The sequence below is a fragment of the Cydia fagiglandana genome, chromosome 2, assembly GCF_963556715.1.
Source record: "Cydia fagiglandana chromosome 2, ilCydFagi1.1, whole genome shotgun sequence".
NCBI lineage: Eukaryota > Metazoa > Arthropoda > Insecta > Lepidoptera > Tortricidae > Cydia > Cydia fagiglandana.
The window spans coordinates 25,135,907-25,161,913 of record NC_085933.1 but is presented as its reverse complement, the minus strand read 5'-3'; the positions used below and the strand labels follow the sequence as shown (position 1 = coordinate 25,161,913).

Here is a 26,007-nt window from a genome sequence, read left to right as displayed (position 1 = left end):
ATTACTTGAGGTATATTTCACAAAAAATAATTCAATGGTTTCGTATCTGGAGGAGCCCAAACTTGGTATGTTTTGAAAATTCTTTTTATTTTAATTGAATGCAAGTGACGGAAATATAATAATGTGATATATTTTTAGAACCGGCTCAAAATGCCCTTTCATTTAATATCACACACGATAGGTTTCTGAACAATTATTTTTCTTTTTCCATACAAAAAAAAGATGACGTCATAACTCATTTCCGTTTGTTTTTTGTTTTTGGTGCTACGGGTCAAATTGATTCAAATGGTCTAAAGATTAATCGTGCCGATTTTCATACCTCTAACACCATTTGCAGCTGATTCCCGAATTTCACGGTGTACCGCTATTACTATTATATACTTATCAAATTTTTAGAGGATGTGATTTTGCTATCTGAAAAATACCCAGACCGAAAGCTTTCAAAATTGAATGATCAGTTTGTTATATTTATGTTTTATTTTGTTTGTAAAAAATAGTTAAATTAAAACATTTTTCCACTAAATATTCGCACACTCCTTTCCTTTTGGGCGAATTTTTTGCTGTGCAGTCAGCAACAGAAGTTGCTAAGCGTGCCAGTTGTTCAAAATGATCTTAACGCGACTTTATTGTTAAGAAAATAAGAGCGTGTCAAGGTAATTTTGAACGCCTCGCCCGCTTTGAAACTTCTGCGGCTGACTACAGTACAGCTTGATTGGTTTTGGGATGGTGTTGGTCATTCAGGTATTGGTGGCAGGACATTCCTGGATAGGCCTAATCTCTCCCCGGGATATGCTAATAAGTCGAGTTCTTCAAATTTAAACTCTAAAGACAAGTTCCTACCAATACTCCGATGGGCAAGTGGCACGACTGCACTCACGGCAGCGGCGTAACTGTTGGGGTCTGGTGGGCAAGTCCAAGTCTTGTTGGCTGCAACACAAGTTGGCACATACCCGATAAAGCTCCTCGCCGTATGCTCGCAAAAGTGTTGTCGGATAACTGAAGGTTGGTCAGGTACGGCAATGGTGGTACGGTGTTGGGGCCCAACGGGCCTTCCAAGGCGTTACTGGATAAGTCCAAGTCTCGTAAAAAGTGGGCTTCCTGCGGAACGACAAGAAAATAACAGTTAGAAACAAAAAAGTAATGTGCGCGGTTGAAAAATGGCGCTAGTGATAAGATATTTTAATAGTAAACTATGTATTAGTATTTAAGGCACGTAAGTTAGACAGATCTGAGCATTTACTGGTGCCTATGCCTGATTGAAGAAATAAGACGCGTAACTTGAAAATGGGGTTGGCAACTGTCAAAGGTTTGCATAGATGGCGCCATCATAGCTTGCCCCTTTGGGCATAAAACTCTATTAAAAAAAATGACATAATTCTGGGGATCGACAATTCGACAAGGCAAGCTATGCTGGCGTCATCTGCTAAATACTTCGACCGACCTACCCCATTATCATTACTTGTGTACATTATTTGTGGGATGAACACAAATATTTGTTGCTGAGTCATGGGTGTTTTCTATGTATATAAGTATGTGTATCCTCGCCTAGCAGCGATATAGTACAAGCTTTGCTTAGTTTGGGGGTTAATCTGTGTAAGATGTCCCCTGATATTTGCAGAAATAATTAAAACCTTAAGCGAAGCCAGCGCCCCCACTTTCAGCAGATTCCCCCGAAGCTTCAGCACCGCCAGCCTTTCCAAGGGTTTGAACGCGCCCGGCGCGATGTCGGTCAGCTGGTTGTCGCTTATATCCAGGTATGTCAGATTCTGTATACCCTGCAAACAAAATGTATTCATGGCATTAAGGGTCGGTTGCACCAAGAGTTCGCAAAATTTTTATGTATGGAAAGTTTCATAGTAAAGCGCCGGGGCGCGGTGGCTGACGTTGATCAGTCTGTCGAATGTGGTTGGTGCAACTGGCGATAAGTCTGCCTTTTGTACTGTAAGGTTTTCTTATGTGCAATAAAGGTTAAATAAATAAATAATAAATAAATTATGCGGTTATCACACTGATGTGGTTTAGCATGCCGAGAAAGCGCCATGCACTATAAAAAGTTGATCCAAAAACTCAACTCAAACTCAAAATCTTTAGCATGGCATTAGATAAGTACCTGTTCTCAAGTTAAATCCATATCATAGACTAGGAATCCTCTAGACCGAGTTTAGAGCAATTATTTCATGCAACCGATGATGCCAAAAATGCGGGGGTGCGAGGGACGAGGTGGGCGAAGTCCCGTGCCGTGGCCCGTGATTGGTCAGTTCAAGACACGGACGTCACACAAAGACACTTTCGACTCGAACATGGAGTAAAATTACCCTATTGCGTGGCAGATGCGGTAGCGCGACTATGCTCAGTCTGGAGGATGTTTTGTCTGTGATCCATATTGTCAAAGTCTTTCTTCCTTTTAAGTTGTTCTTTAAAGTAGAAACGCACGGGGCACGGGCCCGACCCGGTCGCTAGTTAGTTATCCTTTATGCAATATTTTTTAAGATTTTTAAAAATACCTTAGAGTGAATTATCTGAGACGAAATTCATTTACATGTAAAGGTATTATATTTACATTAGAAAGAAAATAGGCACTTGCTATAATAATAATTTTACCTTAAACGAAGTCCGATCCAAAACATGTATCTTATTGTTAGATAAATCCAGACGATCCAATATTGACAAATGAGCTATGGCCTCCGTTGGTACTGAAGGCAGCTGATTATTGGGCAAACCTGGAATAGAACAAATATATTTATTTTATTGATACCTATAAGAAGAAGAATAGTGAAGTATTTGTTTTACAATGGGGCAAAGTTGTTGTTTAACCTCTCGTGCTAATATTGATACACGAGCAAGCGAAAGATTCTAAAATTTAACCACGAGCGTAGCTAGTGGTTCGAAAAATATAATCTTGAACGTTGCGAGGATGTCAAGCCACGAGGATTAAACAAATTTTGCCACCAAGTGAAACACAAAATTATTCACCACACCAACACGAGGAAAATGCTAACTGTAAAATATATATCAAACAAAATGAAACCAAATCGAATCAAAATTAATGTTATTAAATATTTATCATTCAAAATCATCATTTAAAATTAAATCCTACCAGCAAACAACTCAACATTTGCATTTGATTACTTTGGCTCACGCGTGTATAAAATGCAACGTTCTTATCAGTTGTTGAACAATCAAGAGAGCCTTTACCAGCTGGTGTGGTGAAAACACTGTTTACCTTAAAACCACCTAACTATAGTCTAAAAGTAGATTTAAAAAAAAAAAAAAAAAAAAAAAAAAAAAAAAAAAAAAAAAAAAAAAAAAAAAAAAAAAAAAAAAAAAAAAAAAAAAAAATGGATTAGATATGTCAGTGTCAAACAAGTGTCAAAAGTGACGTATTTGTTTGAAGAAACGTCAATTTTGACACTCGTTTGACACTGACATATCTAATCCATATTTTTTCTATAGTTCGTTTTTTTTAGCATTAGAAAGAACTTGCAAGAAGGTAAGCGATCTTGACATGTCTTTTAATTGAACAACGCTTTTTAAAAATCAAAAACGATTACTTATGAAAGCAGAAGAATATAAATGATCGTATTAGATTCATAATTGTTACACATTTGTCGTAACTTATTTTTAAAATATGTTTTTCAATTAAAAGACACATCAAGATTGTTTACCTTATTTCTAATGCTAAAAAAAACGAACTAATAGATCTATTAACTGACGTATCTTAAAGTTGGAATCGGGCGGTTATTTTTATATTGTATACCTACTTAAATGCACGTAGTAGGTATCAAATTATAGGCTGTCTATAAGGACATTTCAAACTACGTAACAATATTGTTTATTTTATGTTCGAGTGCAGATTCTCAAACTTGTACAGCAAATAAAGAACATGTTATAACGCCTAGTCTTTTCAAATAGCACCTGTCTTATTTGCTGCGGTGCCGGATAAAAGTGGAAGGAGCTGTAATATTTCACACCGCTACAATCTTCAGATGGCAGACGGCAGACGGCACTGTTGAGTATTGCGTTCTTGAAAACTTCCATTTGTGGGAAGATTCAATTATACGTGGAAGGATTAACTAGACTGGAGAATAAAATAAGTATGCATACGGCCTGTCGGTGCATGTCGAACATCCTCAAACACGGATCGAAAAATGTCGAGGGCTTTGTCGGCTTATTAATACATGAGGAAGTAAGTTTAAATAATTTTAATGTGCATACAGTCATATTAATCGCACCAGTTCACAGGAAAAAATTATAAAACAGTTTGCTGAGTTCATACTTCGCTCTGAAAAATCTTATTTCCAAGCTCAATAGCTCATTTCAGCTAGGTCACATACAACCTGTACCTTCTTGTGTAAATTAAAAACATCAACACAATTGCTTTCCCGGGGTAAATATGGCTTGCTGTAAGGTACATAGTTTAAACTTGTGTAAACTGAGTGGCGTATTTGTTTGTGGTTATTGCGACACTTCGTAAATGCTATATAATTACAATGTAGATTGAAAGAAAAATAAATAGGTACCCTACTATATACAAACATGAAATAAGTATTGCAGTAGCTTGCCTGTCCAAAAACAAAATACTTATTGTTTTCATTTTCAAATGTTTATTTTCAATCGTATTTTTAGGAGCAGTATCTCTATTTTCACAATTTTGAAATTTGAACTTGTCAACTACACTACTTGCTCCCCTCATTATATATTATATATTTTGACTCCCAGTCCGTACAGTCCGACCCTAGACGCCCAGTTATCACAACCCCTGAACTTACCCAGTGCTAGTAAAGTCCCAGCGACCATGTTAAAGGCTCCCGCCTGCACTCTCCTTATATCCCCCGAGGATATAACCAATCCGTGCAGTCCTACTCCAGCCAACTCAGTAACAGACACCGCAGTTAGCGCTGATACGCCACGCGGAGCGCAGTCATGGAGTGACACTGTTGTGTTCCCTGAGGCCAAGTCCATGCAGTCAACCCTAAACACTATGCAGTCAATTATCAGGTTATCACAACCCCTGAACTTACCTAATGCTAGTAAAGTCCCAGCGACTATGTTAAAGGCTCCCGCGTGCAATCTCCTTATATCCTCCGAGGATATAACTAATCCGCGCAGGCCGACTCCAGCCAACTCAGTGACAGACGCCGCAGTTAGCGCTGATACGCCACGCAGGGCGCAGTCATGGAGTGACACCGCTGTGTTCCCTAAGGCCAAGTCCATGCAGTGAACCCTAAACATTATGCCGTCAGCTATCACAACCCCTGAACTTACCCAGTGCTAGTAAAGTCCCAGCGACCATGTTAAAGGCTCCCGACTGCACTCTCCTTATATCCCCCGAGGATATAACCAATCCGTGCAGTCCGACTCCAGCCAACTCAGTGACAGCCGCCGCAGTTAGCGCTGATACGCCACGCAGGGCGCAGTCGAGGAGTGAGACCGCTGTGTTCCCTAAGGCCAAGTCCATGCAGTGAACCCTAAACATTATGCAGTCAGCTATCACAACCCCTGAACTTACCCAGTGCTAGTAAAATCCCAGCGACCATGTTAAAGGCTCCCGCCTGCACTCTCCTTAAATCCCTCGAGGATATAACCAATCCGTGCAGTCCTACTCTAGCCAATTCAGTGACAGACGCCGCAGTTAGCGCTGATACGCCACGTAGGGCGGAGTCATGGAGTGACACTGTTGTGTTCCCTGAGACCAAGTCCATGCAGTCAACCCTAAACATTATGCAGTCAGTTATCACAACCCCTGAACTTACCCAGTGCTAGTAAAGTCCCAGCGACCATGTTAAAGGCTCCCGCCTGCACTCTCCTTAAATCCCCCGATGATATAACCAATCCGTGCAGTCCTACTCTAGCCAATTCAGTGACAGACGCCACAGTTAGCGCTGATACGCCACGCAGGGCGCAGTCATGGAGTGACACCGCTGTGTTCCCTAAGGCCAAGTCCATGCAGTGAACCCTAAACATTATGCAGTCAGCTATCACAACCCCTGAACTTACCCAGTGCTAGTAAAGTCCCAGCTACCATGTTAAAGGCTCCCGACTGCACTCTCCTTATATCCCCCGAGGATATAACCAATCCGTGCAGGCCGACTCCAGCCAACTCAGTGACAGACACCGCGGTTAGCGCTGATACGCCACGCAGGGCGCAGTCGAGGAGTGAGACCGTCGTGTTCTTGTTCTTGGCGCGCTGTTCTCGAAGATGGCGGCCGATTATCTGAAAGAGAAATAAGGTGAATAGAGGGAACACGATGAGAAAATAAGAACACATGCTCTGAGTCTGATTTACATGTAGTATTTGGCCAGCCTTAGCGGTTCTATGAAACGCAGTTACTTATACGTAAGAAGGATTAGAGAGAGCATTTGACCCACTGACCCTTAATTTGCAAGTGTCTAAAATACCGGGGAGGTTTGAACTCACGACCTTCCGTGTTTTCTGCCAAATTAAGGGTTAAGCTGTTCCTTTAGAAGTAGGTCCTAAGGCATTTCCATGCCGTACAATGTAAACGTACTCTATTTAGGTTTGGCTAGTAACGGCTAATTAACTGTTATAACTTATAAGTCACAAATGAAGATCAATATCTTAAATATAGATACCATTTTGACTTTTCAATGCACCATCTAAAATTAACAAGACACTTATGATCTCAACCGCTCTACCTACAATTATGCTAAATCTAAATGCTGTTGGTTCCAATATTCCACAGTAGAATACTGATAAATTCAATGTACAATTGCAATACCGTAATCTCCGAGACAGAAGACGGTCGTCGGAAATCCAAGCCGGTGAGGGTTTCGGGTGTTTATTAAGACCGTGTTTATTCTATGCCGGTGGTCGCCAGACACTGCCTGACCCATCTCTTGCCCTTACTACTGTCTGATACGAATTCTTAATAGAGACAGATTGTTCTTAACCTCCTAAGAAAGTAAATAGATTTGATTTTGCATTAAATTTTATATTAAAGGAATAAATAGAAAATTCTTCTTCCGGCAGGACTTGAACCCGCAACCTCTTGAATCCGTGCGTTGCTCTTAACCAATTGAGCTACGGAAGCTTACCAGAAGTACCAGAACCTTGCAAATCTTTCCACTCCTTCCCTTAAATATACATTCTTTTGGGGTGGAGTAAAGCGACATCTACCGATAGACGATTACATCTTGCGAGGTTCTGGTAGGCTTCCGTAGCTCAATTGGTTTTTAAGTTGCAACAGAAAAATCACTAGGATGAAAAAAACCGCTATCGAGCCTCGATCGAGCATCCTTAGTAACCCAAATCCAGCAGAGCGTTCGGCAAACAACGCTTATCGATTGGCACCTGCGTGGCGGGACATTGAAAAGGGTGGTGTTGACACAACCGGCCGGCAATAACCGCCTTCTCGGTTCATCGCCAATTAGAATTGTTTGACACTTTGGGGCCAATTCTAACACTAAGTCATTTTAAGAAGAATTTTGATGACTATGACTTTTCGGATTAGGTACTGTGGTACAGTCGGTTCCCTAACATAATTATCCACTTTTCTATACAATTACGTGGACGTGCTGGGTACTTAAATTGGGGCACTACCGTACTATGTTTTACCAATTACCCTTGTCAAAGCAAATTTTCGCAATAACTAAATATACGGGTGTAAACCCAGCATTATACTCCGGAGAAAGCAAATATAAGCCGTGTAGACTTAGCGACACGCATGAGAGGCTCGTCACACGTCCTGACGTTCCTACCTATGGAATTAAACTTTGACGGAATCCAAGCTGGATTCGCGGAACTATATACACTGGCAAACAGTGAAGCTATGTCTAGAATTAACATTTTGTTTTTGTTTGTTTTGTTGTTGTCTTTGTTGTATTTAATTGACTCTGTAACTGTGTTTCTCGTGTTTTTATTTCTATGTACAATAATGTTATGTCTTGCTTTTGAGTATTCCTAAATGTTCACCTGCCTGGAGCCCTACTTTCGAGCTCTATTTCAATTACTTAAAATGCGGCAAGAAAGATTATAAAAACACAAAAAAATTGTTGTGATGGTTCATTTAGTTTATGACCAGTGATATACGAGTACCTGGCGTACTCGTATATCACTGCTGGCGCAAAATGTTGGGCATATCCTGGACGCAACGCCGCACCAACGCGTCTATTCTCGAAGAGCTACATATTACCACCCGGCTTTCAACTACATGCTTCCAGAGAATGTTGACCTTCTTTGGCCATGTGGCCCGCCAAGACCCGTCCAGCTTTGAAAAGCTCGTTCTGGTTGGGTGCGTCGAAGGGAGAAGGAGTAGAGGCAGGGCTCCAACTCGGTGGTCTGATGCCATACGCGACGCTACGGGCGTCAACATCCAGGGGTCAATACAGCTGGCCCAAGACAGGGGGGTTTGGAGAGCGGTGGTGAAGAACTGCACTCCTGATGGTCACGACCCTCAGCCTTGAGGAACCGACTAAGAAGAGATACGAGTACCTACTCGTAGATGAAACTTCCAAGTAGCTAAAATTCTGAATTACCCCAGTGATCCCAAGCTCATAAATTTACTGTTCGTACACGTTGTAAACTATGGTGCATGTAAAAAGTGAAGGAAAAGTCAAGAAAGAAATTCCATGTCCTCTAGCCCCCCAGAGGCCTACAAAAAGGCCCTCCATTCCATTATAGTTTGAATCTTTATTTTTACATATCAAAATTGGGTTTGCAATGGCAAGTTTTTATTCGTGGGCGGTTAGAAAATAAGATAGTAGGTAACGTTTAATGTTGTCATTTCATTTTAATATTATTATGTAAAATGCACTTTTACTATTATGGGTCCCTGCTTGCCCATTGCAGAGAACGATACATTTTCACCAAAAGCTTAGGTACTTTGGTACCTGTGCCGAGCACTACAGAATTCTGTTGCCACACAATTCACTTCTAGTTATTGGAGCAACTTTGTACTCTGGCCACCCATTTGCATCGTGTATACAGGCTATTTTCCATGAAACGCTACTGCATGTTGCAGTGGCGATGCAATAGGAAACTACGTGTGTGTGTGTCTACCCGATTATGTCAATACAGAGAGAAAGCCAAGTCTCTGTCTTTGATAGAGGCAGGTACTTACATCAAAATCTGCGTAGAATAAGTACCTATTTCCATTTACGACATCCATAGTAAATGACCCTCATTGGGCTGAAAAGGGGGGAAGGGGGGAAATCATGATGATATCCCGGATAAAAGGTATCCTATTCTCTTTCCCAGGACTCAAAGTAGCTCCATACCAAATGTCATCTAAATTGATTCAGCGGTAACGGGTCACAGACAGACAGGGTTACCTACTATCGCATTATTTAAAATAAAGTAGGGATACAAGGACGTAAATTATCATTTTGTTACCGTTTAGAAAACGTATCTATTATTTCATTACCTTTATTTAGACAAATAACGATTGACTGCTCGATTGAAGTGTTGGTGTGGTGCAAAAGGGGCGCTCAACGCTTTTAGCGAAAACTTCAATTATAGACAGATTTCACGCTAAAATAAGCATCACCTAACGTGCGCAGCAGGTCGCAGAAGCACTGTAGCACCCGCTAAACAGAAGCACCAACCCCTTACCTGCAGCGCAGTGTGGTCGCCAGCGCAGCGCAGCGTGTGCGGCAGATCGCAGGAACACTCGGCCGCAGGGCGCGCGCTTAGTTCGGGGCAGCGCCACTCCTCACCCACTTCCCCACCACCCTCTTACCTGCAGCGCAGTGTGGTCGCCAGCGCAGCGCAGCGTGTGCGGCAGATCGCAGGAACACTCGGCCGCAGGGCGCGCGCTCAGTCCGGGGCAGCGCCACTCCGCGCCCGCGCCCGCCACCAGTAGCGCCACACCCACCATTAACCACATTCTGGAACAAAGAAATATGTTTGATTGCTTTTTATTCTATAGGTATAGGGTCATCACCCACACCATACCGCACAAATGGCAAGATGCCTCGCAGGTCCGCTCAAAATGGCGGAGGCTGGGGGAGGACTTTACTCGCGGAGGGGTCCACTAATCATAGTGATAGCAATTAAGTTAAGTTACATAGTCAATAATTAAGTATGTAAGCTAGCATTGTGTGGAATATAAATTTAAACGCTTTTTTATTTTATAGATTACGGTATTTAAATAACCTCAACAATTTCATGTCTTGTGGCTTAGAAACTTGGAAGCCAATTCAAACTTACACTTGTCATCAACATGATATCTAAATGCGTATTGCTCGTGTACCTACATGTATGGACGAGTCCAATCGAAATTAGTACGGAATGATATAGAGTCTGTGCGGAAAGAGAAGAGTCGTGAAATGTATGGGATCCAAATATACGACTCTTCTCTTTCCGCACAGACTATATTTATGTAATTAAAAGACGCCATTAATTATGTCGTTACGATTATATACTGTAGTACCTAATGCATTAAATGAGTTTTATTTTACTTCGAGGCTAGTAGACTATATTCATGAAATCCAATAATAGTCAATTTTCCATTCGAGAACACATGCATTGCACGAATAATGAACGTACCTAAACGTTTAAACGTACGTTCACACTGACCAATCCTATGCCTTACTCCAACGACATAAGACCTACAAATGATCAGCTGTTTTAGTAAGAGCTCCATTTCAAAGCTGCATTCGGCCTCAGAACTCTGCAACGAATGAGCAAAATGGAGACTAGCCGATCGGTACTAATTCACCACTGGGTTTAAGCCTATCGGGATAGCGTTAGTTTTAGCATTAAGAAATTGTACCTATAAATGATGCATAGTTGACAGAAGTGGCTGGGAGATGTCGCTGTTAATTGTGCAGCGATCTGTAAAACGCGCAGCTAACTTTCCGTAGAATGAATGTGCCAAATTTCCAATAAATGTTTACAACTATTTAAAATGACATCTACTCCATATAAAAATGGAGTCTCATCATCATTCCTCGCGAGAGGTATAGTTAACTAGCTTTTGCTCGCGACTTCGTCTGCGTGGAATTAGTGACATCAGCTAAAGTAGGTATAGCGCCTGGATAATGCTAATAGCAATTATTCAATTCGCGCGTTACTTACTTCAATTATTAGGCAATTCGTTAACTCTTTCAATTACACCCGCCTTTGCTCTCTCTTCAGGTATGATTTCCGCCATAAAAACTAACCTAAATATGTCCTTCCCCGGAACGGCCGGGACACAAACTATCTCTATACCAAATTTCAACTAAATCGGTTTAGCGACTTAAGCGTGAAAAGGCGACACACAGACAGACACACTTTCGCCTTTATAATATTAATTAAGTAATGTAATATTAATTTATAATTTATAATATTAGTATGGAATAGTGATCATTCGCGAGTGCATTTTATATATATTGGCGCGACTGTATCGCATGGGCAAATGATAACGAAATGACATGTCATCATTTTGATATCAATATGTACGTTCGAACATGCCTCCAGGCTATTAAGGAGCTTAATCTAACGGGCCATAATCTTCTCAAATCGTCGCACAGTTCCTTTGTGACCTCCTTAGAGTACCTAAAGACCCATTAAGGATGTTTGACAAAACGCTTTCGAAATAGCCTGATAATAAAGTACGGAATAAAAGTAAATAAAATATAGATTTTGTTACACTCTGCAGCAATTTTATCAAACAAAATCCATAGGTACTTAATATTATAAAAGGAAGTCTGTCTGGCTGTTACCTCCTCAGGCTTAAACCGCTGAACCGATTTACACGAAATTTGGTATAGAGATTATTTGAGTCCCGAGGAAGGACAAAGGATAGTTTTTATCCCAAAAATCATCTCTTAAATTTTGTATGGGAACTTAACAACAACTGCATTACAAACTTTGTCGATAGGATAGGATAGGATAGGATGAGGATAGGATTTGGCGCTGGTGCACGATTAAGTTAGTATAGAGATAGTTTGAGTCCCGGGGAAGAACAAAAGGTAGATTTCATTCAAGAAATCACCCTTTAAGGGGGTGAAGGGGGGGGTCAAAGTTTGTATGGGGAATAAAAAAAACGCAGATTGAATAAAATAATAGCTACCTAAATTACTAATTCCACGCTGAAGAAGTCGCGGGCAAAAGCTAGTAAATAATAACTGGTAAGCTCAAGCATCATTATATCACCCAAATCCTCAGACAAGTATCCATTCCCGTCCATAAAATGATTATCTCACGCCATTCAAGATAATCGGGACACCAGGGGACCCTGGGGCAGTTCCATTCTATAAGTCAACGGTCGTCCGTCACCCACTAGTATCAATAGTCCCGTGGCTCGGCCTTATTCTCGAAGTGTGGCGGCGGGCTCAAGTTATAAGAGAGTGCGGATTTTCTTGAGTCATATTAAAGGATGACACACGGGCCGGGGACGGGCCAGAATTTCCGGCGCTTAGTTTTCTATGAGAAGCACCACGGGATCACCGATCAACCGTCGTGAAAAATTACATGTATGACGCTTCGGCCCGGCCCCAATCTTGCGTAAGTCATCCTTTATACTCTAAAGTTAGCGGGGAAAAACTATAACTAATAGGCTAAATAAATTTCGAGGTGCATGTTGCTGGTCAATGCTCTTACTCCTAGCTGACAAGCTCTCTCTTCCACTCTCTCTCGGCCCGATTCTAACTTTAAGATACGTCAAGTAATAGATCTAGAAACGATATGGATTAGATATGTCAGTGTCCAATGTGACGTTTCTTCAAACAAATACGTCACTTTTGACACTGATATCTAATCCATATAGTTTCCAGATCTATTAATTGACGTATCTTAAAGTTCGAATCCGGCAGTCTATAAATAATAAAGTAAAAAGGTGTGTAGTAAATTTATTTTAAGTCTCCTCACTGTTAGTTGCTGTCCGATAATAACATAAGTCATTGATGAAATGTGGAGGATTTTATTTGCTTAAATTCAAGAGTTCAGAACGTAAGGTGTTAAGGAAGATTCTGGGACCCGTCAAAAGAGACGATGGCAGTTGGAGGATCCAAAAGAATGCCGATATAGAACACCTGATAGCCGAGCCGAACATAATAGGTGAGACCAAAGCGCATCGTCTCCGCTGGCTTGGCCATCTCGAAAGGTTGGGTGAAGATCGGGCAGCCAAAAGGGCCTACCTGGGTCGACCAACTGGGCGCCGTCCTGTTGGTCGTCCTAAATTATTATAAAAGACAAATAGCTTTATCGCTATCCTATTTACTTGACATTTCTGCCAAGAATTTGGCAGACAATTCTGCTCCTATTGAGCAGCCCAGTATGAACTTGGAATTGGTTCCAGTCATAACCAATGATTTAATAGATTTAAACTAGCTGTTAAGACAAAAGATTCTGTCTCTGGCAATTTAGTTTTAAATAAATATAATGAAAAATACTGCAAACATGGAAAGTATATCCACCTGGTGCATCAAAATATTCAATGTATTAGAGGAAAAAATTTGCAGATTGAACTTTTTTTGAATGATTTTAATATTGATATTTTATGCCTTACTGAACATTGGTTACATAATAATGAATTAATGCCCCAATTTAATAATCACCAGGCGGGAAGTTCGTTCACCAGACTTAGTTCCATACATGGTGGGTCATTAATTATATTAAATAGTCAGTTAAAATTTAAGGAACGTAAGGACATTGTATCCATGTCTGTTGAACGGACTATAGAACTAAGTGCAGTTGAATTAGAGCAATTTATTGTTGTCTGTGTGTATAGGCCGCCATTAAGTAATTTTGAATTATTTGAAAACATAATGGAATCTGCCCTACGTAAAATATCATCTTCTAGTAAGAAATTGCTTATATGCGGCGACTTTAATGTAAATATTATGGAAAATTCAACAATGTCTTGTAGATTATTGAATCTTTTTAAATCTTGTAATCTCAACCACATGTTTATGGAGCCCACTAGAGTGACTGCTACTAGTGCAACCTGTATAGATAATATTTTCACAGATATTTTTCCTATTGCTAAAAAAGTTATCAGCAATTTAGAATCTGACCACTTAGGTCAATTAATAGTATTTGAGGCATTTAGGAAAAATACCATGAGAAAACAAATAACTTTTGTACCAGTAACCTCGGACCGCGTGGAAAGAATGAAGCTAAGTTTAGTTCAGGCGCTACCCTTTTTGTCTTCTGATATGAGTCCTAATAGTATGTATAATTCATTCTTTCACACTTTTATGAATCATTATAATGCGATATTCACCTCAAAATCTGTCGTAGTTAATGGTGCATCAGTTTTTAGTGAGTGGGCTACTGCGGACTTACATCAAAGAAGACGTGAACTGTATGCCTTATATGAGGAACGGCGGTTTAATCAGAGTGATGAATTTAAAGAACATGTGAAGGCGTATTCGAAGAAGTTTAAAGTAGATTGTCATATAGCTAAGCGAAATTATCTAAGTCAGAAAATAAAAAGTAGTTCAGACATTATTAAAGCAACCTGGAAAGTAATAAATGTGGAGACTGGTCGTTCGAAACACACAATTAAAGAACTTAAACTAAACATTGATAACAAAATTATAGATTCTAATTTAGAAGTAGCTACAGAATTTGAAAAATTTTTCACCGAGGTACCAGTATCTACAACTAAGGATTTAAATTCATCACCCTCATCTGCTGTTACATTATTAAAAGATAACGCTCCAGAGTGTTGTGGAGACCTTCATTTTGAACATGTTTGTACCTCAGATGTAATAAAGGCGTTTAAATCAATTAATGTCAAAAAAACTAGTGACCTCTGGGGAGTCTCTGTCCATGCTGTCAAATCCTTAGTAGAAATTGTAGCGCCTGACTTGGTAGTTATATTTAACAACAGTGTTGATTGCGGCGAGTTTCCTGATCTAATGAAACATAGTAAAGTAATTCCTTTATTTAAATCTGGTAGCAGCTCCGACCCCACTAACTTTAGACCGATATCTGTGCTACCAACATTTAGCTAGATTTTTGAAAAATTAGTTCTTTCTCAATTAGTACGACATTTTAACGTTAATAATTTGATGCATAATAAGCAGTTTGGTTTTACACGGGGTCGCTCAACAACCGATGCTGGTGTTGAGCTAATTAAGCATATTTTCGATGCCTGGGAGGTGTCACGAGATGCTTTAGGTGTCTTCTGTGATTTATCTAAGGCCTTCGACTGTGTTTGTCATGAAACATTAATCAGGAAACTTCATTATTACGGCGTTAGAGGATCGGCACTGAATTTACTTAAGTCCTACTTAAATGGTAGAATACAAAGGGTCGATGTGAATGGACAGCGATCACCTGGGTCATTGGTCTCTATAGGTGTACCACAGGGGTCAATATTGGGGCCTTTCCTGTTCCTTATCTACATAAATGACTTGCCATTCCTTGTTAAGACCCACCATGATATAGTATTGTTTGCAGACGACACCTCACTTATTTTCAAAGTCAAACGACAGCAACAAGCTTACAATGATGTAAACAATGCTATTTCAAAAGTAGTAAATTGGTTCAATGTTAATAATTTAATGTTAAATGAGAAAAAAACTAAATGTATTAAGTTTGTAACTAGTAGTAACGTAAGGCATGTGCAAGCAAGTGTCATTGTGAAGGATGAGGAATTGGAATTAGTTGATAGTACAGTTTTTCTTGGTATAACTTTAGATTCTAAACTCCAGTGGGGTCCCCATATTGCTACTCTTTCGAATAGACTGAGCTCTGCAGCTTTTGCAGTGAGCAAAATCCGTCAGTTAACTGATGTGAAAACAGCTCGATTAGTATATTTTAGTTACTTCCATAGCATTATGGCATATGGTATTTTACTGTGGGGCGGTGCTTCAGAGATAAATACCATTTTTGTTCTGCAGAAGAGGGCTATTCGAGCAATATACAAAATGAACCATAGAGACTCACTTAGAGATAAATTTAAGGAAATTGACATAATGACAGTGCACTGTCAATGCATTTATGAGAATATTCTGTATGTACATAAAAATATTGTAAATTTTAGGAAAAATTGTGAAATCCATAATATTAATACTAGAAATAAACATAAGTTCGCAGTGCCCTTCACTCGGCTCCATAAAATTAAAAAATCATTCATGGTAATTGTGTAAGATATTATAATAAACTTCCAAACCATATTACTGAATTATCTATTAATAAATTTAAGAATTATGTAAAGCGTAAACTTATTTCCAAAGCTTATTATACCACACAGGACTACATGAATGATAATACAACGTGGGATTAATTGTTATTCGAAATGATTATTTATTTATTAGGTATATTTGATTATTGATGAGGAAATGGATATTCCGATGTAATACTATCTACTTGTTTGTTACTTATGCTTTTTTTTGACATTTAGATTTTATTCTTTATTCTTTCTTTATTCTTCCATAATTGCATACATGTAGTAGGTACAAAAGATATTAAATATTATATTAGGATCTTACATGCTACCCGATTCGGGTGTTGCAATATCTACACTAATTACTTATTCTAACCTTATACACTTACCCCCTTATTCATAAAACTTTACGGGCCTGATTTAGTTAAATTATGTTTTATCCCTTTCTAACAAATACATAAGTCAAAATGGCAGATAAGGACAAACGGTTATTAGCTAATTGAGGTTTGTGGTGCGTTTATGAATAAGGGGGATAAAATATACATATTTACAACTTATACTAAATTTAACTACAACTATCCGCTACAAATTCATCGACAGAATAAAAACATTTTTCTATTAGGTACTTTTTAAGTTTCTTGATAAATATTATTATACTTTCCTCGGACTTAATATAGGCAGGGATTCTATTATATAAAGTAGCCGCAGCATAATTTGGGCTGCTTCGAAACAATTGGGTACTAGATGCTTGTATTACTAGATTAAGTTCTCTTCGGCGACTTTGAATTCGTCTGAATATGTGTGAATTTTTGCGCACGAAAGTTGCTAGTTCTAGAATGTACATGCCAGATAATGTTAGGATTTCATATTCTTTGAAATATGGCCTACAGCTGGCTGGGCACCTAATTTTAGCCAGTATACGGATGCATTTTTTTTGCATAAGAAACAGTTCATTTGCATCAGTGCTGTTCCCCCACATTATGATTCCGTAGCGCAAACAAGAATGCGCGTAGGCGTAGTAGGCTGACATAGCTGTCTTAAAACTTGTTGTTTTTCGTAAAGTATTTAATACAAAAAGAAATTTTGCCATTTTAGTTTTAATTATTGCAGTATGATCTTTCCAGTTAAGACAACTGTCTAAAGTTAATCCTAATAACATACATTTATCCACTTCTTCTATTTTCTCATTATACATGGCTAACTCTATATTTAAAGGCGTTCTCTGACGAGGGTGAAATTGAATTAACTTGGTTTTGCTACTGTTTATTATGAGGTTATGGTCCAACATCCAACTATTTATTTCATTAAGCGTATCCTCCAGTCGAGCGTTATAGTCATCTTTAGCATCAAACTTAAACAAAAGGGAAACATCATCAGCGAATAGAACGCTCGTAGTATTTATAATATTGGGTAAATCATTTACATATATAAGGAATAAAATACATCCAAGGACGCTACCCTGGGGTATAGAGCCCTGCAATTGTATACAGTCCGATAGTACTTTTGTTATTTCCTTAGTGGAATGATTATGGTGTTCTACTTGCACGTATTGAATTCGCTGATTTAGATAAGACTTAAACCAGTCGTGCACTACGCCTCTGATTCCTATTCCGTATAGCTTCATCAACAGAATTTGGTGTGATACTCTGTCATAGGCCTTGCTGAGATCCAGTAGCAGTCCCACGGCGTTACTTTTCCCATCTATTATATTTAGGACTTCTTGTACATAATTATAAAGGGCAAGTTCGGTAGACCTGTTCTTTCTAAAGCCATATTGATTATCTTTTAGCAGGTCATTTTTCTCTAAGAATTTGTATACACGCTCAAACATTACTTTCTCGAAAACCTTTGAAAACGTCGGTAGCAGAGCAATAGGCCGATAATTATTGGGATCTGTAACATCCCCCTTTTTGTACATAGGTTTTACTACTGAGATTTTCAATTTACTAGGAAAGTTACCTTCAGTGAATGATTGATTAATCAAGAAAGTGAGAGGTTGTGCTAGTTCCCGTGCACAGGTTTTCAATAGTGTCGAAGGTATTTCATCAGCACCACAACTTCTTTTATTTTTAAGGCCTCGAATTGTTTTATATATCTCATGTTCAGTTACTGGAGTCAGATACATAGACGTCATTGGTTTGTTTTGGACTTGTCGGCCACAAGGTATGGGCACTAACGCGGCTTGTGAAGATTCAGAGTTGTCAACGCTTTTTGACAACGTATATACACCAGATAAAAAATTATTGAAAGTGTTTGCTACCGTTTTTGGCGTCTCTGTGACGATGTTTTCCGACTCGGTCCTTATCTTGAGATTGCATCTTTTTCTCTCCCTCGATTTACCCTTTACTTCATTAATTATTCTCCACATAGTTTTAGCTTTATTATTAGCTTTTTGCATTTCTTCGATATAATTTAATCGTTTTGACATGTCTACACTCTTTTTTAATATCCTGCAATATTGCCTATAATGTGATGCAAGAATAGGGTTCTTTTTAATGCTGTGAATATGTGCTTTTAGTAGCCTTTTATGCTGACAAGACTTTTTCAGACCTACCGTTAGCCATCTTTTTTTATTTGTATTTCCTATTTTTACACGCTTAACTGGAATAGTCTTATCCAAAATCTGGCATATTACGTTATGAAATGCTATATAGTTGTCTTCCAAGTTTGAAAACAGCATAATGTCACCCCAATTTACACTACTCAGTACTTGCTTAAAAGCAGATTCATTTTTTTCACTATGTATTCTTGTATGCATAAAATATTTACAATTGGACTTGGTTTGGATTCTAAATTTAAAAAGAATACTTCTATGATCCGAAAGACCGTTCTCTACAACGGTAAGCTCAAAATTAGTTTGATTGCTGAATACTAAATCAATACATGTGGCTGAGCTTAAAGTTACTCGTGTCGGTTCTTTTACTAACTGGGTGAGATTTCGTGATATCATTAAATCTAACAGTTTTCGTGCATGCTTGCTATTTGGCTCCGCCATGTTTATATTAAAATCTCCCCCTACTATAATGCGCTTTTTGTTTTCTTTGTGTTCTAATGCCCTTAATATATTTTCTAAACTGACATAGAAATCTTCAATTTGCTTATCCGGCCTATAGATACATATTATTATAACATTCAATTTCGGTATTTCAATGCAACAACATTCTATAACACATTCAATAGATTCGCTTACAATATCATTTCTTACTACATATTCTATTCCACTCTTAACAAATATACACACGCCTCCGCCATTGTGTTCACTACGGTAGAAAGCAGTGGCTAATTCGTATCCTGACACCTGTAAGAGGCTCGATTGCAAAGATGACACCCACGTTTCAGATATACATAATACGTCAAATTCACATTCATCTAGGAAGCTTTCAATTACATGTAATTTGTTTTTAATACTCTGCATATTTTGGAACAAAATTGAACACTCTGGCTGCGCTGTTCCGTTTCCTGGAGAGTCTTTTAAATTTTGTTGCGACATTGTCAGGTTATTCAGTTGATTTGTCTTCTGATCCACGAAAAAACTGTGAATTCCCTTTTTCCTCTTCTTGCTCATTGTCGTTACAAGTTTCAATGTTGCGTCGTTGTACCTCCTTCTATTCTAGAAATTCTAGACTAGTATTTTTTTAAACAATTTTTTTTTTAATGTTTGACGATCTTTTTGTGAAATTCTTAGTGTTAAATTTGACATGTATAATAATCCAATTTTATTATGGAATAATATTAACATCAATAAATTGCTCTGATAATTAGATTAAGATTAATTACAATTCATAAGAGCTTGTTGCTAGGCCTACATGAATAAAGTATATTTTGATTTTGATTTTGATTTTAAATACCGTTAGGCAGATAGAGTGGAGGCAGATCTCCGTGAGCTTGGCATCGGCGAAAGCTGGCGGGATACCGCTCTGGACCGATCAAAGTGGCGTGATCTTGTGTTGGAGGCCAAGACTCATTTTGGGTCACCGCGCCAACAAAGTAAGTAAGTAAGTGTACATAAGTGGTAAATTCAAGACTTCAGATATTTATTTTCCATCGTAGGTATTTTCACGGAAACGTGTCTTGCTATTTCAGTCAGTCTCGGTACAAAAAGTACTGAGGATCACTGAAGTAACATAACAAATACGAGCGTTTCCGAGAAAATACGATGGAAAACAACTAACAACATGCACTAATCTGTATCTCTCTTGCCTCGTACCGCACTCCGGTCCGCTCGACCGTCGCTCAGTGGAAATGTCCCATTACGTCGTCGCCACACGCGTTGCAGCGGCGATTCTTATACAAGTACTACAGATTACCGCCCGAATGGCCTCTCCACCCGCCTTTATACGCAACGCCGGAGGATTATTGTATAAAATTACGCTTTTAGAAAATTCTAGCTGAGTTTTATGAGGCGTTCACTTCTGGAGTTTAGTGATTTCGATGACGAATAACCATGTGATGAACTCCTCAAATTTTATTGGTACACTACACTATGTAGGTACGCAACGCGAGGTTATTGTATAAAATTACGCTTTTAGAAAATTCTAGCTGAGTTTTATGAGGCGTTCACTTCTGGAGTTTAGTACTGATTTCGATTACGAATAATGACTCAGGGTAGACCGGACCGTGCCCGGGCCAAGACGTTCGACATGCCATTTTCTATAACGGCTGATCGGTGATCACGTGGTGCTTTCCATAGAAAGCGCCGGAAGCTCCGGCCCGGCCCCGGCCCGGTCTAACGTGAGTCACCCTTAACCATGTGATGAACTCCTCAAATTTATTGTGTACATAGTGCACTATTTTATTACGAGGTTATTGTATAAAATTCTAGCTGAATTTTATGAGAACTGACCAGTCTTAAAAATATTACTCCCTTCAATAGAACTTATAAAATTGTGATCCAATCTTAAAACGGTTTCGTTACTTAAACACAAAGAAACGACAGCTGAGACGTTTCAATAACTTTCTTTAAAAGTCGTTTAATTCAAATAAAGATTAATTGTGACGTTATCTATGAAAAGGGACCTTATTGTCGATGGCGCTTACGCCATTGCTAACGATGTTCCGATATAAATACAACGCCGCGCGACGCTGTGCGGCGTATGCGCCATCGACAATAAGGTCCCTTTTCATAGATAATGCCCCAATTATGTAAGTGAAAAGCCGTTAATTGATTAAAAAGCCAACGTAATTAAAACCGACCATACATAAACGATCAGGTTAAACAGATCGCGCTGAAACATTGTAAACTCTCATCAGAGACCAAATAAATAAGAAAGACTGTCAATTGTGTCCATTACATCTGACACCTATTGACAATTGACACCTGACACTGTCAATTTCCTGTCTGGGTCGGCAGAAACGACAGTACATACTCGTAGGATCATTGTTTAGTCGTTGGACCAGCGATGTATGTATTTTCAACATAAGACGACAAGTGTCAGTATGATGAAACAAGGGCAAATCTGGCAGATGTTTCAATACATGTCATATATGTCATACAACGTATATGACAGATTTGGTATAGCAATGAAATAGCGAGTTCCTCATACGAAATATTTTTCACATTTATAACTGTATCTATGGATACTGTCTTATTATGCTTACTATATAGTTTAAAGGTGTTAACCAAATATAATAGCGCTAGAAAAAGTAACAGCTCAGGGTACCTAGCCAAAGGCGCTAACGCTCCGTAACGTAGCGTCGTCATCTCTCTCTATCACTCTTCCATATTACGAGCAGTTGCGTTTCGTTCGCTACGTAGCGTAATCGATTGACACCTTGGCTAGTAACCCAGAAATCTTACTAAGCGGCTCATCTTGCCGCCATCTACAAAAACAACGGAAACTTCTTTGTCCGTCTCCACTCTTTATTTTTTATGGTCTCTTTTTACCACCTTAATTACCCCGCGATGTCACCAACGATGAATAAATAAGGGAATCCGCAAATTAACAACGTGATGCTTTTTTATGGAAAGCAAGTGCGACCGGGGAAGTGCGAGTCGGACTCGCGCAAGAAGGGTTCCGTACCGTAATGCAAAAAAGGCAAAAAAAAAACAGTCACCCATCCAAGTACTGACCCCGCCCGACGTTACTTAACTTCGGTCTTAAATCACGTTTGTTGTATGGGAGCCCCACTTAAATCTTTATTTTATTCTGTTTTTAGTATTTGTTGTTATAGCGGCAACAGAAATACATCATCTGTGAAAATTTCAACTGTCTAGGTTCGTGAGATACAGCCTGGTGACAGACGGACGGACGGACAGCAGAGTCTTAGTAATAGGGTCCCGTTTTACCCTTTGGGTACGCAACCCTAAAAAACTTAGCGCCGGAAGCTCCGGCCCGGTCTAGCGTGAGTCATCCTTTAGAGTTTCAGCTACGTTTTTGTGGAGCCTGGCCAACAGAAGTTGCAAAATGCCTAATGGAGTTCCTGAAGGGCACCCGTTTTGAAATGAACCGCGGGTCTAGCGGCTCGATTCAGAAAATGAATAAGATTTCTACTAGACTTCAACAAGTTATGATATGGATAATTTAAAGATATTTGTATGATAGATATGTCAAATTTGACGTTTCCACGATTCTGGAGGTCCTCTTGAACGATTTCGACAAGTTATGACTTAGATATCAAAGTCACATCCAGTCGATATCTAATGTAGATCTAGTTGATCTCTAAATCGTCTCTAGATCTTGTGATTATCTCGAAATCCGAATAGGCCTGTAGGTTTTTAGCGACAAAAAGTTAAGAGAAAGGGATCAGGGGGATGCGTAACTAATTTTATATGCAGAATTAAGAGAACTAAACTGACAGCACATTGAGAATTTGAGATGTATTTTTGAGCCTTGAGATATATATGTATGACAAATCTGATTGATACCTAATTTTATTGAGAAGGCATGGAACCAACGTAAATAAAAGTTACATAATATAGCAAAATATAATATATGGGCCCGTTATAATATTTTAAAATACATATTCATAATCCCTTCACAGTAATAAATTACATTGAAGGAATGGATGGAATAAAATAAAATATCTTTTTGATTGATTAAATTAGTCTTAAAGTGACATTCCATTTCCAACTGCAGCTGCAATACTGTTCATTTTACTATGGAAATTGACAATGACAGCGACGCGTTTCCATAGTAAAATGAACAGTATTGCAGCTGCAGTTGGAAATGGAATGTCACTCTAAGAGTCTCTGTTATTTTAAGCGTGATTTCAGAATATCAATTAAACCAACGGGTCTCAAAACTGTAGTTATTAAAATAGATATAAGACACTGTCAACGTCCCGTGAGAAAACGGAAACGTTAGTAAGGACCCGCCTTAAGAGGTCTTTTGAAATCGGCTAACGGCTTTCATATATCAGCAAGAGGCATTGCGCTTGACATGGGCCGTGCGAAGTACAATCCTGTCTATTAACCGAACTTCAACCCTATTGCTACCAAATAAGGTATATATATGGTCAAAGTTGGTTTCTGTTACAGTTGCCCTACAAACAATGTTTAAGGGACCCTTTCATTTGCAGTGCGATTTAGAATTATGAAAGGTTGGTAAAAACGCCGGTTTAGTCCTTTGTGTAAAGGGTATTTTAATAAGGGACTGGCCGCCTAGCCAAGATGCCGATCGCTTACGCTCCGTAGCGATCGAAACGCAACTGTCACTGTCGCACTAATATGGAAGTGTGATAGAGAGACATAATGGTTTTCGTTGTCGAAGCGATAGCGATTGTGACCTTGGCTAGGCCGGCTGGATTCCTTTAACACTGATGAGTACTTTAAAAGGTTTTTGTGTGAAAGGGATTTTTTGTATATTAATTGTATTATTTTCACAATGGCGGGGTATTTTCTCATATTCCTTGTGACATAATTAATTAATGAGTTTGCCTTGGTGGGTTTGGAGTCGGTTTGCTGGATTTTCCTTTTCGGGACATACATATAAGGTATGGTAGGTTGGTTTAAGGATGACTCACGCTAAACCGGGCCGGGAGTGGGCCAATGCGTCCGACACGTCATTTTCTAATACGCCTAATCGGAGATCACGTGGTGCTTTCCATAGAAAACGCCCTAGCGTTAGTCATCCTTAATGCTGGTCCGAGATACCTATATAAATTTAAATAGGCCAATTTCAAAATATATAATAATTCACTGAATTCAGCTCAGTTATTTTTTATCTACAATACACATAGCATTACTGCTACGTGTAGAAAAAAAGCATACCGCTTTTTTCACGCGTGTTTACCTTAAGGAATTGACTCGTACTGAGCGCTATTTATAGTATTTATCCAGCTTTATCATGCGAACGGCGAAAGAGTGGAATTCGCTTCCTGCAAATCTATTTTTTGTCCACTATGACTTGGATCTTTTTAAATCTAGAGTGAATATAGACATCTTTTAGGTAGCATGTTCCACCTAGACTGCATCGGCAATTCGGCACTTACCATCAGGTGAGATTGTGGTCAAATGCTTGCCCTTATCCAATATAAAAAAAATGTTTTTACATACATTTTGCTTGTTTGCGATGTCCCCCTTAAGTGCGTTGCAACACGCACGCATTAACTACAAAATTGTCAATTTGTGCGCCATCGGACCGTCTGCAGTCAGACAAGCACGCGGCGGAGCCCAGACCACATATATCCACATACACTTTAAGGTTAGTAAACCTACGCTAAGGACAAACGACTTACCGTAAGATCTGGTAACTTTAGTCCACAACTTACAACTATCGTCAAATTTCAAGTTCCAGTAAAACAACGGAATATCATTCTATATATTTACCACTAAGCTGTTCGGTGAAGGAAAACATCGTGAGGAAACCTGCATATATCTGCGAAGAAATGTGCCCATAGGTGGGACGTACATATATTAGGCTGAAAATATACTTAAATATTTTTCAAATTACATGGAGTATCTAATATGGAAATAATTTTTAAGAAAAAAAAACCGACTTCTATGGGGCCCGGTGAAAGATTATGGTAGATGGTGCACTATGTAGAAAAGGAGGTAAAACCAGTACTTTCTAGTAGCATTTCGTTTCCGTAAGGGTCGTAGTTCTAGCCTAACCTAACCCACTTCTCTGATAGCAGTTCGGTTCTGTGAGGATTGCAGTCCGTAGTTCTAGCCTAACCAAACCCACTTTTCTAATAAGTAGTAGCATTTCGTTTCTGCAAGTCTCGCAGTTCTAACCAAACCTCACCCACTTTTGTTCGATTCTGTGAGGATCGCAGTTCAAACCTAACCTAACCCACTTAACGGCGCATGCGGTGCGGTGTACGGCGTGTACGGGGGTCTGAGCGGGAGGGGTTTGGCATCATCATACTTTATACCTACATTTTATGGTAGGTAATCATATAATAGCGGTTTATTTAGTTATTAGGTTTATTTAGGTATCATAGTGGTTTTCCGGGTCAAGCTCCGGGTCTCTGAGTCCGAGTCCGGGTCCGAGTCCCGGTCCGAGTCCGGGTCCGGGTCCGAGTCCGGGTCCGAGTCCGGGTCCGAGTCCGAGTCCAGGTCCGGGTCCGAACCGGATCCGGGTACGAGTCCGGGTCCCAGTCCAAGTCAAAATCGAAATTCGAAATCACCAAACGTGTACTATGCGTCGTTGAAGAGTTCTGTTCTGATCATCATCAGCAGTTCCACTTCATCAAATGCGACAGTTTTTAATGTAAATGTTTGATTTTATGATGAAAATACAGAAAATTCTATACGTATGCCTTTAAGATTGGAGGAGTTCCTTCGATTCCTTATGGATCCCATCATCAGAACTCGAGCTTGACAAAAATGTGGCTTAAAAACTTAACTTGCTTAACAAACATAACGAAGAGGACAAATCGCCAAACGTGAACTATGCGTCGTTGAAGAGTTCCGTTCTGATCATCATCAGCAGTTCCACTTCATCAAATGCGACAGTTTTTAATGAAAATGCTTGATTTTCTGATGAAAATACAAAAATCT

At 39.2% G+C, this 26,007-nt stretch overlaps 1 protein-coding gene across 1 annotated transcript in view; it reads right to left on the bottom strand.

Annotated features, from left to right (window-relative positions):
* LOC134679291 (leucine-rich repeat-containing protein 15) overlaps positions 1 to 26,007 on the bottom strand; it is a 149,678-nt gene that overhangs the window by 12,662 nt on the left and 111,009 nt on the right. The window contains exons 2-6 of the mRNA XM_063538189.1: positions 9,699 to 9,846; positions 5,998 to 6,214; positions 2,602 to 2,720; positions 1,632 to 1,775; positions 951 to 1,098 (exon numbers count right to left, since the gene is read on the bottom strand). Of these exons, the coding sequence (XP_063394259.1) occupies positions 951 to 1,098; positions 1,632 to 1,775; positions 2,602 to 2,720; positions 5,998 to 6,214; positions 9,699 to 9,845 (775 nt within the window). The 5' untranslated portion in view covers position 9,846. The remainder of the gene's footprint in view (positions 1 to 950; positions 1,099 to 1,631; positions 1,776 to 2,601; positions 2,721 to 5,997; positions 6,215 to 9,698; positions 9,847 to 26,007) is intronic.